The 18,354-nt window shown below is 52.3% G+C and overlaps 1 protein-coding gene across 1 annotated transcript; it reads right to left on the reverse strand.

Annotated features, from left to right (window-relative positions):
• LOC119100253 (regulator of G-protein signaling 8-like) lies at nucleotides 1-15,469 on the reverse strand. The gene is given in 6 exon segments (XM_037223359.1): nucleotides 1-241; nucleotides 1,012-1,158; nucleotides 1,160-1,176; nucleotides 4,058-4,191; nucleotides 15,051-15,106; nucleotides 15,458-15,469. Coding segments are annotated over 6 exon segments (558 nt in total). The 3' UTR covers nucleotides 1-49.
• Nucleotides 15,470-18,354: the final 2,885 nt, after the last annotated feature.

The raw sequence follows: 18,354 nt of genomic DNA on the forward strand, positions 1-18,354 counted from the left end.
GCACAAGCCTCCCCTCACAGCCTGAAGTGGCGTCGGCCGGCCGGCCGGGCTACCTGCGCGCCCGGGCTTTCGAGTGCTCGTCGCGTAACAGCTCCTGATACATCTCTGACTGGAGGAAGCGTGGGAAGATGTCGCTCTCCATCAGGTGCTGCACACGCCGCTGAGCCGCGTCGAACATTTGCACATCCGGGTCCGACAGCCGCTTACCGATCACCGCCCGTGTGGACGAGTCGATGTTGATCTGAGGGGAAGGAACAGACGTCAGTTAGGTCCGCACTTCCGAGCCGTGAACCAGCGGGAGTGTGCGTACTTAATTTCACACGTCTGCGCCATCCCGAGATACCGCAGTAGGACGGCATCGGCCGACACTTATGACTGGCAACAACGGGCACACAGGAGAAACTCGGACACCGATTGCGACCCAAGTACACAGCAATGGGCATATCCCTAAACGAATCAAAGCATTTCGCTGGAATCTCACTCATCCATCTTGTTGCAGCTTCACCTACCTGTTGCAACTTTCCATAAGTAATTACTTTAAGACGTTTCGTGCTATATTTAAGGAGACCTTTCATCTGAATGCAATGTTTTAAACTTAAATGAACCGACGAGCAGACAAGTACCGCAAAGCCAATTTGCGGATACGAGATCCGTTTACGACCAGTCTGGAACCAGTGCTGGCACGCTCCACTGCTACAACCAGTATAGCGCCCGATAACGATCGCCTCTCTCAAAGCCTGAGCAGCCAAGCATTCACCTCTCTCAGGCCGGAGTAGCCAGACAATCACCTCTCCGAGCCTGTGCAGCGAGACACTCACCTCTCCCGGCGCCTGTACCGCCAGACACTCACCTCTCCCGGCGCCTGTACCGCCAGACACTCACCTCTCCCGGCGCCTGTACATCCAGATACCCACCTCCCCCAGTGCCTGTGCAGCCAGACACCCCACCTCCCCCGACTTCTGTGCAGCCAGACACTCACCTCTCACAGAACCTGAGTAATCAGACATTCACCTCTTTCGGAGCCTGTGCAGCCAGGAACTCATTATAGATTTGTTGAGCCCTGGCTGGTAACTTGCAGTGTCGCGTTTTCTTGAAATCCTCAACGGCAAGCCAGAATTCCAGATTTTCATCAGCAAACTCTTGTGACAGGAATCCTTTTGAACAACGCCACTCCATCTGCAACAGGTGTGCACATTAAGCAACACAAAATCGACCTGTGTAGCTTACAGGGAGTGTTCCACATTTGGATGGGCTTTTGAGCTGACAAACCATCCTGAAGATCATTCGGTGCAGTTCACAGCCCTGCCCCTCTTCAGACCTAAATACTGGTTTCTGAGCTACACGCCCGCGAAGATGTTCAGACTATTTCGTTCAGACTATTTCAAGGTTTCCTTGGCATCCATGACGCCATAATAACATTATTCAAATCCTGTCATGCCACGGCCATGTGGCATCCAAGGTTAAGATAAACGTAAGTGTCAAGTCGTTCACAGCTGGCGTTCGTGAGCACGATTTGCAGACATAACGGCCCTCGATTGGCTCCCAAACAATGTTGCACAAGCTATGCAAAATCCTGACACGCATTACGTTTTGTGTTTTATAATACAAGAAGTGATAAATTCAGCCCAGTTATTACGAGAATAAGACTTGTTATGAAATAACTTGGGAATAGCCTTATAACCGAGTATGTGGATGCAGGAAAGCGCCTTAGCATCACCGGTAAATATGCAAGAACATCGCGAGAAAGTGCCAAAACACCAGCAGCTAAGGATATTTGGTTCAACTTAAATCCAACAGCGTCGCGGCCATTTCTCGGGAGATTGAAAAACTACACGTGTGTGCCGCATACAAACGTTCCATGACGCGATAAAACAATTACATATAAAAAAGCATGTTTACTTAATAGAGCAATTTGGCTCTCTCAAGCAGCTTTTTTCTTGATACATTTCCGCTCGATTCCCCTCAATAATAAGCCCCTTCATTGAGCGCATTTCATCATATCTGATGCTTGCCTCAATACATTCAAATGTGGAACATTTCCTTTGACAGACTGCACACAGGCATCGCACATCGTTGGTACTTGACTATCCACCGGCCGCATTTTCCATTGTATTTGTAGACACAATGGAGTGTGATGTGTTGCACTGGATTTTCGCACTCGGCTTCAGGGTCGACAGAGCTGACGGCAGAGCCGTTTTTTTAACTGCCTTTGTGTCGGCTGTTGGTGCTGTCCAAATGTCAGCTTCCATGGGATGGGTGACGCCTAGCCGCTCGCTCTACCGTTCTACCGATTCTGGAAGAGATGTGAGGATGTCTACAACCAGCCAGCGTTCAGATGCAGCTACGCTGCTGCACTCTGCCGGATCCCATCGCGACCACGTGGCCTTGACCTGGCGCTGGGCCGTGATGCGAGGTCACAGCTGCGGTCCGCCTGGCAGACCATAGGCAGATTCAGGTCGTGGCCAGCTGGGTCGGATGAGCCACCAGTGGTTCTGTCGTACTGGAGCCGCGCACGAACGGGGGGATGAAGAGCCGGACGGCGAGAACGGCTGCGACACTCCCACACGGCGGACGACAGTGCGACAGTGCGACAGTCGGCGGACGCTGACTGTCGCACGTTGTCCGCCGCCCGTGAGCCATCATCGGCTTCTTGGGTGCCGTCGCGCTGTGTCACGCCTCGGCCCCGGACGCTCTCGGTGCTGGCCCGCCCGACCATCGGGCAGACCCTGCAGTCAGCACGCACCTCCCGCACCAGTTCTGCCAGGCCAGCCGGCACGCTGTCGATCATCCACGCAGATGTCCGGTCGTCAGTCCTGGGAATGGACTGTGTGCTTCAGACCGTACGCGCCCATGACCTGGACGTCACGTGCATAACCGAGACGTGGCTGACTGACCCAGTCACGGTCAGGATCTTAGTGTTTCCCGGCTACCGGCTGGTGCGCAGGGACCGCCCGACCCGGCGCTGCGGGGGTTGTCACCCATCTCCAGTGCCAGTGCAGTATGCGAGTCGTTGTGGGTGTCGCTGAGTGCCGGCCGACATCTCCCGGCCACCGCGGGAGATGTCGGCCGCCACTCAGCGCCGGAGTGGCGGCCGACATCTCCCGGCCACTGTGGGCGTTGTCTGTCGTCCTCCGTCCGATCCGACATCAGGCGGCCTTGGCGAGGCATAGGACCAACCAGGAGCGGCTGGTGCCATTGGGAGACGCGTGATTTGTTTCGGTGATTTTAACATTGACTTCATGCGTCCCGACAATCCAGCTGTGCGTGTCTACTTGTCTCTTTTAAAAGATCTGGGTCTCGTGCGGTTTTTTGACACACCTACCCATCTTGAGCCGACAGCGACTCTCCTGCACCACGTCATTACCAGCATGCCTAAACTGGAGGACACCGGTCTGGTGCCGCCAGCGCCGACTGCAGACCATCTCGCCACCATCCCTCGTGCCCCGTTCAGGTGGCAGCACTCACATCCTGTTTCTTTTCGTGCTTGCCCCTGGCGTGATATCTGCTGAGGCGCGTCCAGTCTGCCTTTGTTGCAGGCAGACTGGAACCCGTTGTACCGGGCCGTAAGTGCGACGGAGGAGCTGGAGTTCATATGCGTCTGGTCAAAGGCCATTGATGTGCACTGTTCTCTGGAAACAGCGACACTCCGCCGTCCACGTTGCCCCTGGATTGAGGCGAATCCCGGTCTGGTGTGTGTGACGCGGGAGCGCGACCACGCGTACCGGTCATGGCGAGGGTACGGTGGGAGACCGACCTCACAGAAGAATGTCGGCGTCTGCGAAACCCGGTTGAGGTTTACTGCGCCCAGGCCAAGCGCGACTTTCTACGCGCCAGCATGTTATCCGACCGGGCTAGTCTGCTAAGGTATCGGGCCTGCGTGCGGCAGGCCGGCACACTGCAGCCAATGCCTGGGTGCGGTACACACTCGGAGATGAGCAAGAGTTCAGTGCCCGCAGCGAGAGCCACGCCACCGCGGAAGACGCGTGGGACGTTGTCGAGTGCCGGTCGAAGCACACGGGCGTGCGGACAGCTGCGACTCCGCACCCGCTGTACTCACATTTGGAGTTGATCAGGTTGAGGAAGGAGGTGGCCCACTGCTGGGCCTGCGCCCGGTCCGGTCGCACCGAAATGCTGTTGTCGCTGCGCCTCCGCCGAAGAAAGCCCAGCCGCTGTCGACACTGGCGCACCGCACTGCCGACAAGAGGGACGGTCAGCTGACACAGGGACGGAGGGACCGAAGGCTGACACAGGGGACGGAGGGACCGAAGGCCGACACAGGGGACGGAGGGACCGAAGGCCGACACTGGGGACGGAGGGACCGAAGGTCGACACAGGGATGGAGGGACCGAAGGCCGACGCTGGGGACGGAGGGACCGAAGGCCGACGCTGGGGACGGAGGGACCGAAGGCCGACGCTGGGGACGGACGGACCGAAGGTCGACACAGGGATGGAGGGACCGAAGGCCGACGCTGGGGACGGAGGGACCGAAGGCCGACGCTGGGGACGGAGGGACCGAAGGTCGACACAGGGATGGAGGGACCGAAGGCCGACGCTGGGGACGGAGGGACCGAAGGCCGACGCTGGGGACGGAGGGACCGAAGGTCGACACAGGGATGGAGGGACCGAAGGCCGACGCTGGGGACGGAGGGACCGAAGGCCGACACAGGGGACGGACGGACCGAAGGTCGACACAGGGGACGGAGGGACCGAAGGTCGACGCAGGGACGGAGGGACCGAAGGCCGACGCTGGGGATGGAGAGACCGAAGGCCGACACAGGGGATGGAGGGACCGAAGGCCGACGCTGCGGACGGAGGGACCGAAGGCCGACGCTGGGGACGGAGGGACCGAAGGCCGACGCAGGGACGGAGGGACCAAAGGCCGACACTGGGGACGGAGAGACCGAAGGCCGGCACTGCTGGGGGCAGGGGGACTGTAGGCTGACACAACGCCAGGGACAGAGGGTCCGTAGGCCAACTCCAGGGACAGAGAGTAAGCCAACGCCAGGAACAGAAGTTGCATAGGACAACGCCAGGGACAGAGGAGGAAGGAAAGACGTTTGATTCGCCGCGGGGAAAATAAAAAACGTCGCCGACGAGACGTACTTTCGTACACAACACCACACACACAAGAAGCTACATGACCTAGACATGAAAAGCCAGCAGTCACAGTTGAAACGAGATAAGCCTCACGTCGGCCTCGGTTGCAAGCCGCCCAAGCAAGCAAGTTGCAAGCCCTCTTCTGATCCCAGACATCCCACGCGTGCAACTTGAAGTCAGAGACGACGGAAGTCCTCTCAAGCTGGGGGGCAGCCATTTTTGGTTATTGATTTCCAGTCAATACCTGTAAGCCAAATTTGAAGTGCTTATAAAATTGGGAACAGCCCTCCCCCCTTCTCCACGACACCTCAATTACCCCACGCCAGCATAGGCAGCTTCACAGAACACAGCACTGAAGCGCGCAGCTTTCACCAATCACCACGCTGCAGCAGGCGCCTTCACTGGCCGCTGACAGCACTGTATCGGACCAGCCTCGCTCCTACCCAAGGCTGCTGCCCTACAACAGCTGAGTCAACAGTGGCGCGGCGTTCCACCGCTCGAGCGGAGTGACGCACTCGGCCCGCGGCGATCACGTGATGCTCGCTGCAGAGCGGACGACAGACCCCGGGGTGTTCGCAGGCCTGCACACATTGGTCGCCTTTCGCCGCTGGACGCGCGGGCTGACAGCGCCGAGAGCCGACAGTCCAAGCCTCTCTCGCGCCTGGGGCGGGATCCACCAGGCGCGGCTCTCTCGCGCCTGGGGGGACCCACCAGCCGAGGCTCTCTCGTGCCTGGGGCGTGCGTCACTATGCGCTTTAAGACTCCCGCGTGAGAGCAGACCGCGTACCGCTGACGACGGTTTGTGTCAGCACATGAGGCTTTCTAAACTACTCCGGTCATTTCAGAAGTATTTTGCAGCATTATCGAAGCGGTTCGAGCGGTGTCATTGATTACAATTTCAAATTCAATAATGTATCCCGTCTACCAGGATGTGCAGGTTCGCTCACCAGGCATATTACCTGCCGAAGCACGGCCAGTTGGAAGTTGTGATGAGGTGCTTCCATCACCTAGTCCCGGAGATACGTGCAACCAAACTGCCAACCCCCGACATCGCCATCAGCAACTGGCAGACGTGTGCCGGATCCCCGAGATGGATCCCCGAAAACTCGTTCTGGATCTCGTTATGGGTGGGTGGAGGGAGTACCCTGCGGGACCCGTCACCCATCATTGAAAATCGGGCACGTGTCTGGCCGCCAAACATGTCAAGTTGCTAGAGCAGTAGGCAGCACAGGCCCCTGCGGTTTGCTTGCTATATCCGTGATCGAAGCGGGACTCCAGACGCGTATGCGGGAAAACTGAGAGATATCACTAATTACAGGGCTGCACGAGAGGTCAATTGCTCATAAGAGTTGGTGGACTTGCATCACTCACGTTCCAAGAACAAACAAACGAGACGAATCGATTCCTGCCACCAAGCCTCTCTCTGGAAAACCCGAGGCAATCACGAGGTCCGCTTTCCCAGACTGGACGTCGATAACCGTCAACATCGGAAGCAATAAACCCGTAGCGGCGATTGCGTGAGATTACGGCGAGGCGCGGGCCCGCCGGCGGCTGCGGTGGCATGGCCCGTGGGGTCGGCCACCATCACCGCCGACGCCGGCTATCCTGCACTTCCGGCCGGCGAGGGCTGACGCCGCGCTGGCGACGGCTCCGGCCGAGCCAGCTGCTGCCGTCTGGCGCGCGGGCTGCGGCGGGCGGCGTTGGCATAAGATGCTGGTGCTGCAGGGAGTTGCGGAGCGCGCCCATCTCCCATGAGGTGTGCACCGTACACCACATGGAGTAGGAGACCACGTTGTATAGCGCATACAGTCACCGATAGTTATGTGCGTTATGCTGTACCACGACCGGAAGGGGCAATGCGTGCGCCTTGACGTCCAGGAACACAACAAATCACTTCCAACCAATGCATAGGGACCAAAATACAAGGGTGAAAAATCTTCTCATTTACCGGATACCACTGGTAACAAAAATGGACAATTTTGTGAGTAGACTGGTGACAATCGCGACAATGGAAACAATACAACCAACCAGACCATATTACAGCAGACCATCCTAGCTAGATGAAGCCCAAAACTTAGTACTAGTTTGCATTCGCTAACGCTCGCAGCGTGGGGTTGTGCAGAGCGCATGTCGAAACGTTGACGTTTCGCTGTATGAGCAAGTTGAGCCACAAGATAGAAGCTTTAATCAGGATAGTTGTAAGTGGATGACAGACATATACTAGAAAATTATACTTCACTGCTGACGTCACGGGTCAGTGGTGACACAGTGTTTTCCCAATGCCCCTCAGATCAGTCCTTCCACGGATTTTTTGTCGGCCAACATTCGCTTCACATGCTACACAGGGCAATATACCAGATAACTAGGCTTATTACTAGTCGTGAGAATGGTGGCTGGCCGCAGCACCTTGCGAGGACGTGATCAGACTGCCAGGCAGCGTTTTAAAGCGTCGCGCATGGCTTCAATGTTCGCCACACAGTAATGATTTGGGTTCAGCGCGAGGCTGTGGGCTGCCGTTGGTTGTGTTCGTGTAAGAAGCTGAGAAGCTTGAAGAACGTAGCCAATCGTCAGTTTTTTTAAGGCGCTGTGCGGCTTTAAGATTCACCATGGAGGGCGTCACCGGGTAACGGCGTGAAAATGTCCTGCCGACCTATGAGGCTCATCGTTTGCTGATAGCCGAACGGTGGCTTCAGAGGCCAACGAAGGACGTTGGAACGACACATATCAAAGATTCATTCAGGAAATCTTGCTGCTGCGTGGAAGAACGGCTTTGAGATAAAATGCCGAGCATCGCAAGTGAAGACCTCTCACACTCCGTCGCACCTCGGACTTAGCGTTCTGAGCGGTAGACAGGCGTGAGATAAAACGCTTTCATTGTCATCATTTAGAGCTAAATGAAGGCGCCAGAGGTATCAAAAAATTCCGTTCGCACCTGCTCAGACCAGTTTTGCGCGGGTTTTGCACTAGTTGGCTGGGATCACGTTAGGAAGTGAGAGACCTGTACCAGTGATACCAGTGATTATGCAAAGATAGTAAAGCTCGCCAACGCTTCCTGCTGATTGTACAATGGTGTCACAAAACCAGCAGTGATATTTTTCAGGTGCTTGTAGAATCAGATTATCGGCAGATGAACAGCCAAAAGGATGCATATTTGCAAAATACGTAGGGGTGAGGGAGGGGGCTGTCATGTGATGTCCCAGGTAAAAGTAAAGCGTCCTCAATTTAGGAGCCAGTTCCCCCACATCGCTATCGTGCCTTGTGCGCCACGGTGTACCTTGACGCGATTCCGTTGGACTCCGGTGGTGCAGTTCAAATACAGACGTCAACTGTGGAGCGTCGTGCGTGTGATCCGGAATTGAGAAGGCGCGAATGAACAGGTGACAAGACAGGGGTGGGGTGCAGGAGAAAAATGTTGGCCTTACGTCCGAAATCCACTTAAAACAATCCTTTCCCCAGATTTGACGAACTTTCTTTTTGGAATTTGAGGAGGGGCATAGTTTCTCAGAATAAGTTGTGGGGCTAGAACCTAAAAAATGGGGATGAAAAATGAGAAATACAAATGATGGATAAAAGAGGACACTACATCTCTGGTTAGGAGAGGCAGCCCCTCCCCAACTGAAAAGCAAACCACACACCTCTAGGCCGATATTACGTGATTTGACCTTCGATGTCTATGCGCCCTAAAATCATCATCATCACAAACCTCTAAGCTGGTTTGTCTTAACCATCATTCAGTGTTTGATGCCAACAAGTGATACTTTAGTGAAAATGAACTCCCAAACGAAAATGTTTGATGGTTGTGCTGCATTGCATTAAATTTGTTTGTTTTGTGGTTTAATAAAATTAGAGTCGTATTGGAACGATTCCTGATAAATTTGGCTCCAGGTGACAATTCAGCGATTCCAAATTCCATTGGTGACAAAAAAAAGGCATTTTTTCATCCTTGCCGGGACATCAGCCGTGACTAGCATCAAGGAGCCCGGTCGGATGGTCGAGGTCGAGCTTCACATGCGGCACGGCCCCTCACACCCTGGACCGCGACCCACCACCTCACGTGACCTGGCCATGCTCAGCGAATCACCAAGCCGCGACCCGCCTGGCTCCGCTCGGTCTCTGGGCAATACTTGGAAAGGCAGGACGCGGTGGAGGAGCGCCACGCCGGACGCGTGCGGGCAACAGGCAGGATTTCCTGCTCGGCCATTGACGTCAGACGACGGCGGCATCCGTCCCCCCCCCCCCCGCACCGACCTCGCCACCGGCTGGCCGACGACGGGAAAGCCGCGGACGGCACCCACCGCGGCAGGAACTGGCGCCCCAACGCCGTGTAACAAGTGGGGCGACCGCATAAAACACGGCACGTGGGGTGTGCAAGACCGCTCCTGAACAATACGCATTATTGCCCAGAAGAATGAAAAGGCGTGATAAACACGGGTGCAGCTGTAACACGCGCCGAGGTTCCTTGACCTGGCCCGGCCGCCCTTCGGCGGCAGCCCTGACCGGCACCCCCTCCCCCCTCTCACCCCCGTGCAGACGTCATACCGGGCTACTGTGCGCGGTGACACCCGTGGCGGCGAAGAATGCAGTAGTGTATGTGTCACACCCGCGGCGGCGGTGAATGCCGTAGTGTATATGTGACACCTGCGGCGGCGGTGAATGCCGTAGTGCATGCGTGACACCCGCGGCGGCGGTGAATGCCGTGGTGCATGTGTGACACCCGCGGCGGCGGTGAATGCCGTAGTGCATGTGTGACACACGCGGCGGCGGTGAATGCCGTAGTGTATATGTGACACCCGCGGCGGCGGTGAATGCTGTAGTGTATGTGTGACACCCGCGGCGGCGGTGAATGCAGTAGTGTATGTGTCGCACCCGCGGCGGCGGTGAATGCAGTAGAGCATGTGGACGTATGACTGCTGCCGATTTCTCAAAATGAGTGGGGGCGGGGGGCAAAGACGTGGAAGTCCCCGAAAGAGTATTTCAAAGATTTCAAAGAACTTCGAAGAACTTCAAACATCAAAGATCTAGGTGAAAAGCAACGGCAAACTTCTCGGATTCCATCCACCTTCTATGTTCACACACACACACACGCACGCACGCACGCATGCACACGCACGCACGCAAGCACGCACACACACACACACACACACACACACACACACACACACATATATATATATATATATATATATATATATATATATATATATATATATATATATATATATATATAATCATATATGTCATTGTGTACGTATGTAAGCTGTCAACTATTTGTCAATGCATTTAAAAAATGCACTGTCCAGAATCTACGTGTGTATTACAACCATCTTACACGCACGTTCTCGACACATCAAAATTTAACACGCGCTCGGGTGGGGCTTGAAAAGTCTTAAGGTTTAGAGACAAAAAATGGATGTAGGTGAATATGTATAAAGTTGATTGTATTATGAAGTTGGGATTGAAAAGAGAGCGTAAAGCGACGTCTATGAGCTGTTTGCCGGTGGCAAATGGCCCAAAGTATAAGATATTTGGGGTAAACTAGGATTCATACATGATGTTTTTGCCAGAAATAAACCAGTTCAAAACGCCCGTTGCGAACCCGGTCATCAAAAGAGGGAAAAAAGCGTGTCGCCGTGTCCGTGGGCTGGACGGACGGTGTCGGGCATTGTGGTACGTTAAGCTTTCGCTCCAGTCTGCCTCATGGCCGGTAATTTCACGATTGGCTGGTAGCGTTGGGGCTCACGCAACAAACACTGCTTATCGCGGCAGTTGATCCCAGAAATCAACCCAATGGAAGGTTTGAGCTTCATCTTTAATAATACCAGTATCGTGAAGGCCACGGTTTTTCGCAACATGTCTACAATGCGGTAAAAGCTGCTAGGCCACATCGTTCAGCTTTGTTTACCTGTGGCGGATATTTATGAATATCAAACTAGACGGCCAATTTTGCATTCGCCCGACGTCTCCCGTCAGTACGTCATGACAGTGTACTCAGATGGGTTGCAAAATAATTCATGTTGCCCCTGTTGCGGTACCTTAACGCACCCTGTTACCATATCCCGCACATATGGAGGGGCGCAGTCTCCAGTCTCCTAATATGTTGCCCCCCCCCCCCCCACTCACACTTTGAAGAGACCGGTCAAGTCCAGCATAAAGCCGATTAAGGGTATTTGGGGGATAAGTTTAGTTTTTTCCCTGTTCCGCCTCCCCCATCTTACTTTGAGAAACTTCTCTTTGCTGTTGCTGTCACTCTAATCACAATACCAGCTGCCACCTCCGCATATCGATATTTGTTTAATTTATAGGCGGTAGAATTGCCTTCTTTCCTGCATGGGACGATTACAACTTTACCGCCACATCCGCGAGTAGTGTCAATATTATTTTCATAGAGCGTCAAACATAGCGTACAAGAAAGTCTGGTTGCCTAGACCCCTCTTTATCGCTCCTGGATCCCAAGCAGTTCGCGTGCTTCAAACACCGCTTAACTACGCTCCTCAGTGATGCAAGAAACTGTAATATAACCCACGCCAGGCTATCGTGCAGGTGCCTTGTTTGGATTCGTACCATATTAGGTTTTGCCATCCCAGCAAAGGAATCGTTTGCAGAACCTTTTGTCGCGTGCAGATGTGTTCTGAGTCACACACACAGGTCGTCGCGTCTATTCGGAGTTGATGGTTCGTCGGGAACATTTCACCGCATTTGGGTTTGCGTTGAGCTAGCAGCTCTGCGTAGCCAGATCTGTGCTCCGACTCGCCCAATGGATGACGTATGCAGCCGACTGCGACCGACCGATCTACAAACGCATCACACCGTTCCGGGAGCAGGGGCACCAGCTGCGCGCGCGCGCCAGAATGTCTGGCTAAAATCGAGCCGGCTGGGCTTCCCAGAAGCGCGTCATGCATATGGCAGCGGACGGCGGCCGCCGAACCCTCCAAGGCAGCGATTGGCACACGGTAGCCTACCAGACCCACACCTGCGTCATGCCGGCGGACATAAACACGCTGTCCAGACCTCCAGCCCACTCTAGACATCGCGGCCCGGCGGAGCTCAGACGTGTTCACTGCGGTACAACGTAAACTAGCAGCCGGGTCTAGATCCGGTGTCGCCGTATACATCGCGTCGGCTCGCACAACCACCCCTCCCTAGCAAAATATTTTGGCATTTGTTTATGTCGCGTACCATTAAAAGGTGTTGGGGGGCCGAAGTCTGCTGAAACGTCATCATGTCATGTGTTGTGCTACTCAGTTTCAAAACCAGGCTCGAATCTATCTATTTCGATATGAGTTGTTCCATCTTTCCGAAGCTAATCGCTCGCTGAAAATACACAGGAGATAAGATCATGTGCTGAAGCTAGAGCCACAGGGTCAGATCCGGCAGAGCCCGAGGATCGTAAATTCAACAGTGCTAATGCAACTGTCTCCGAGATGCATCACCCCTAGACGTCAGGGATGAATGCGCAGTACGTTTATGTCTGCCATTTATTCTGTGTGCGACTACTGACAAATCATGCGGACGCCATTGTCGCTGGCCTGCAATCCCTCCAAGGTCGCATGCCGTGATGTAACCAGCGAAATACGCGGCGCGAAGGATTCCGGCCTGGCTGCTGGACCATGATGTCCGCCGGCTTTTTCGAACATTTGATTAATTATCACTCGCAAGACGACGTTGGGCGTGAACACTGCCGCACATAAGTAAGGCTGTCTATTTGCACTCTTTTGGATGGGCCACTGCCCCCCCCCCCCGTCCAATGTCCAATCTGCCCCCCTCCCGATGTCCAATCTGCTCCCTCCCAATGGCGAGCCTGCCCCCCCCCCCCCCAACATTACTGGGCCCCAGTACATATAGGACATTACAAATGCGAACTCGAAATTACAACAACTTAAAAAAATACTTTTATTAATTGTTTACTGGTAAAAACTTACAGAAAACGAAAGACTGCGATATCATGTACATTTTAGTACACCCGACTAAGTCGGTCACTGTTTTGAATCTCTGAGGGTAAGTAACGAGTTCACTTGAGTTTTGTTCTGTTTTTCTTGCATGCTACCTATTTCTATTACACGATTTATATCTCTTGCTATATCTGGTCTAGTTTTGTGCCACTGTTGGATTGTTTTGGCACTATTCAGCGATATTTCAAATATACAGACCGCAGCAAATTGTGCTGTTGTGCTACGTCTTATCACAATCATCCCATGCATGGGAGAAGGTAACTCCACCGCCTACAAATTAAGCAAATATCGATGTTCGGTGGTGGCGGCTGGTGTTGTGATTAGAGGCACAGCAACGGCATTATTTATTATTCACCATTAGAACAATGGTTTCTCCTCTTTTCTGGCTAACGACAATCAGCTTCGATGTTCCATTGCATATGTGCAAAAGTGTAAGTTCTCAAAATAAGCTGGGGGAAGGAAGCTGAACAGGGAAACAACTAAACTGACCCCTTGATTACACTTAAACGGCCTTATCCCGGACTTGACCCGTCTCATCAAAGTATGAGGGGGGTGGGGGATGGGGAGGCAACAGAATAGGACATTGGAAACTGCGCCCCTGAATATGTGCAAGATACGGTAACAGGGTGCGTTCGGACACTGCACACAGGGGCGACATGATTTCTTTGGCAACCGATTTGGGTGCCAAAGTCATGGCATGTGTTGACAGGAGACGCTGAGCGAATGCAAAACTGACCCCTAGTTTGATATTCATATAAATCCGCCACAGGTAAACAAACTGGACGATGTGGTCTAGCAGCATTTGCCACATCGTAAACAGGTTACCAAAAAACCGCGGCCTTCACAGCACTGGGGTTTTTAAAGATGTAACAGATACACCTTTCATTGGGTTGATTTCTGGGATCAAACTGCCGCGATAAGCAGCGTTTGTTGCGTGAGCCCCAACGCTACCAGGCACAATCGTGAAATTTACCGGCCATGAGGCAGACTTTGAAGCGAAAGCTTACCGTACCACAATGCCCGACACCGTCCGTCCTAACGTTTTACGTTGGTTTATCTCTGGCGAAAACATTATGTCTAAATTCTAGTTTACCCAAATATCCTTACTTGAGGCTATCGTTCGGCAAAGTGACCCCAATAGACTACAAAGCTTCAAAAGATATAGTTACCAACTTTCTACCGCACATTGCTAAATTCGCCACTGACAAACAGCTCAATACATCGCTTTACGTTCTCCTTTTTCATTTCTACGTTCATTTGAAAACTATATTCATACATTAACACCCACATTTATTTTTTGGCAACCAACCTCAAGAGTTTCCAATCCAAATTCATTAAGCATATCATCATATGCGTTTTGCGACAACTGTTCCATTTATCAGAACGTAACTGCCAATGTTTGTAAACTCTTTGTAAGTCACAGGATAATTAACGTTTCGGTGGTCACATTAAAAATCTATAACCACAAAATCACTCCGGTACATTCCGATGTCAGCCAATGCTGTCTCTGCGTATACAACTCACACGGAACAACTCACAACGAAATTCGTAGCGTGAAAAATGAGGCAAGAGCGCATAAAGCTACAATAAGCCCTCATGATACACCCAGCATCTTTGTCTTTGTCATGCCCATTCCCTTTACACCGTACGAATTCTGCAAGGTTGCGGCCTTACCATGCGCCCCACGACAGGCGAATGCCATGTAACGACGGCGGTACATTCCCTGTGGTCGGCGTTTCTGGCCACTGAGAGCACCGGTCGAAAGCAAGACGCATAAGTGATAATATCTCAGTTAATCGGAATTTATTGATGTCAAAACCACCTTAAGGGACCACAAATACCTTCTCATGCCAGGAAAGCTTGATTCATTCGCTCTTTTCCATTTCTGATTTATTTAATTTGATGGTTACTAAAACGCAGAATACACAGCCCGCGACAGCTGCGAAACAACACGTCGGCTTACGAAGGGCGGCCAACACACGCGCGGGCACAGCGCGGACTCACGTGGAGCTCCTGAACAATCTTCGCAGCAGGCGTGCCCGCGTCCCGGCAGGCCCTCCCTCTCGGCATAAACGCTCCGCTCCGTACTAGCCCGCCAGGCGGCTTCCGTCCACCGACCGGCCACAAACACAACTGCTGCGCCGCGCCGCGCCGCCGCCGCCGCACGCAGCGTCACCGCTGATGTCACCCGGAGCCGACGGCGGCGGGCGCCGGTCGTGCGCGCGAGGCCTGCCGGGGACGGCCGGTCTGCCGACCGTGTGCTCTGGCGAGGGCTGGTGGACGGCAGCTTAACTGGGCACTGATGGACGGCGGCCTAACTGGGCGCTGATGGACGGCTGTTGTGTCGATCAGCTGATGGACAATGTGAACTGTACCGAAAAAGGTAGTCTTCTGGAACACAGTCTGTTGACCTTGGTCGACATGCTGAACCAGGTACAGTTCTTTTTCCTCAAAATAAGTTGAGTCTGTCCGGCCAATCCTGGCCAATTTAACCGAAGGAAGATGAACCTGTACAACAGTATACCGCACAAAACAGACATATGCTCGACACCAGTTGGGCAAGGCCGACGCTGATTCCGATTCACTACACGTAGATTTGATTCTGACGCGGGGCCCCGGCGACTGACTGACAGTTTGGGCTCAGCTCTCCATGCGACTCAGGTTGTTGACGATAACCGATTGCAGCCTGCATCGCATTCAAATCTTCAAATGAAAACACCATACAGCCTGCCTTTCCACACCTATTATGATCTAAAGCGCAAAGCGCAGAAGTTGATCAGCTCACTGGAGTGACTTTTTTAACTGGGCTCGTGCAGCAAAGCGGGGACCCATGCCGAGAGCGTAGCGCAAAAAAGAATCCGCTAATTGATTCACGAAGATCTGCCATGGGAGAGAAAAAACAGCACAATACCAAATGGATCGTCCACATCATATGTTACGCATGGAGTTGGAAGAGGGTTTTGATGGAGCGTGATCAAAGAGCAACAAGGAAGAATGGAGGAGGGTGGGTAAAAACCTTAGTGTTACGCCCAGGTACGGTTGGGAAATTACGTTCAAGTCCTTTAAAAAGCAAATCTTACACTTCGATACAATTAGCTTCCTATCATGGCAAGCAACACGCGGCCAAAAACAGACGCTACACTTTACACACGGACGCAGCGTGACCAGGGGAGATGAGTTGAGAATGTCAAAAAGCGTGACGTGATTTATTGGCTTCTCATCTCAGGTATCCAGAGGGTGCCTCATTTTTGGATCTGTACTTTAAAATTTCGGTGCTGTCGTCAACCCCATGTCTTAGCGTGGACGCGCACGCACCAGAAGCGGCCATGTTTGATGTATGCTGTTGGATCATTTAGCACCAGTGATAGCGCGGTATTTTGTCTGCGTGTGACAAGCGTCTCGCACGCGGCTCGTCTCAGTGCGCAGTGGTCGTTTCGAAGATCTCATTGCGGTGCACCGGAAGAGGGTGGAGCGGATTTTTTCGCAACTTCTCGCCCGTGTGAGACGCTTCTCAGGCGAAATTGTAGCAAATTACTGACTGTTGCACGCTAGCATTACCGACTATTGTGGTGACTGAAAACAGGTATTACTTTGGTCTGGCATTGGTCTTCACCAAGGGGCCACGGAATGCCATTGAAGGGAACAATTCGATATCTTTCGGGCTCGAAGAACAAGTGAATGGGTTAGCCAAGGACACTGCAGTGGAAGTGGCAAGCGCGGAGGATCACTTCACACCCAGCCACCGATTTGCTAGCTAGTGCTATGGGTCACCTTTCTTTTGCTTACGAGGTTCCGAACCAAACTGCCAAATTTTAAGGTTGGTCGACGGCGGCGGCGGCGGCGGCACTATTTCATCTAATCAATTGGCTGTTCAAATTCGTGGCAAGCCAAGGGCTTAGGCACGGTCAGAAACGATGAAGTTATATATACAATATTAATTCATCGAACTTCAAGTGTGTCACTGCTGATCCCGTTGCATATGGACGCAAACAATAAAGGCTTTGAGCGTCTGGTTGTTAGTCATGATGAGATGTGAAGCGAAAATACCCGGCCCTCAACATGCCGAGATGTAATAGCTTAACGACGATGTCAGGCAATCATCAGGTTATGTTTGAAAAATTCCCAAATTTGCACATGTCAGCGTTTTTTTAAGATGTCACAATTCTTTGGCATCGTCGTTAACTAATACCTCCTGGTAAAGTGACGACAGCAATTTTCAGGATAAGCTGTCTTGTTGATATTATTCTACCAAATGGGACCTACACCCTTTTAGTTTCTAGTCTACATGCCCGTGAAGATGTGCAGACTTTTTCGGGTAAACTCTTTCAAGGCCACCCAGGCATCCATGACGGCATAACAGCGTCCTTCAAATTTCGCAATTTCATTAGCTGTGCGATCAAGGCTAAGACAAACGTTGTTGTCCATTCGTTCATATCTGGCGCTCATGAGCACGATTTCCAAATATAACGGCCGCCACTTGGTTCTCAGTACTGTGCGAGGTAAATAAGGACGTAGTCAGACGACTTATTGAAGACTATATTTTCTAAACAGAGAGAGTGCGTTGTCTAGAGCAGTCTTTTCTACCTAAAAATGTACCAATAGTTATAAGTGGGCTTATTTCATAATATCTCATGCGTACTACGATATCTTCAAATGTGGGGGATTCCCTTTAACCAGTGCCTCCAGGAATATTAAAGGTCGTTAGCTTATACTAAGAACTTTAAACTCGTAATACCAAAACCAGGAGCTGTATTCTCTTTTCTTATATCAAGTCCAAAATATGACCAGAATAAATCCGTGAATAAATGGGTTCTGGAAATAGAAGGTAAGACTCATGGGTTTGCCCCGCCCCCCCCCCCCCCACACACAGTGAAAAACGCAAAGTTCCATCCTTGGCCACGAGTCAAAAGTGGTGTGCCGGATATTGTGGGCTGAGTCCCAACTTGGTAGGCAAGGGACAAGCTGCTGGTCTAAATTTGGTAAAATCCTGGATCTGCATACATGCGAGCAAATGATTTGGAATGATATCTGTAAGAACAGATATGTTGTCGATGACTTTGTTCTGGTTGTATTAGTTCCCCAGCTTCTAAGGGGATGACCAGTTTCAGCAGGTAACACAGCTTTTGCTGGGATTTTTGTTCTCAACGAGGCAAGAAAACCACAAAAAGGGATGTTTTAAACCTAGCCTTGCACTTGTAAGTCATGAACCGTGCAATGATTGCTAAATATCGCTATAGTAGTTGACATGTCTGGACAGAGGTGTGGCAGGATGTTTCACATCAACCGTATGGAAAGATGGTATGCGGGT

Source organism: Pollicipes pollicipes, unplaced genomic scaffold (assembly GCF_011947565.3).
Source record: "Pollicipes pollicipes isolate AB1234 unplaced genomic scaffold, Ppol_2.1 Scaffold_4881;HRSCAF=5763_pilon_pilon_pilon, whole genome shotgun sequence".
Classification (NCBI taxonomy): domain Eukaryota; kingdom Metazoa; phylum Arthropoda; class Thecostraca; order Pollicipedomorpha; family Pollicipedidae; genus Pollicipes; species Pollicipes pollicipes.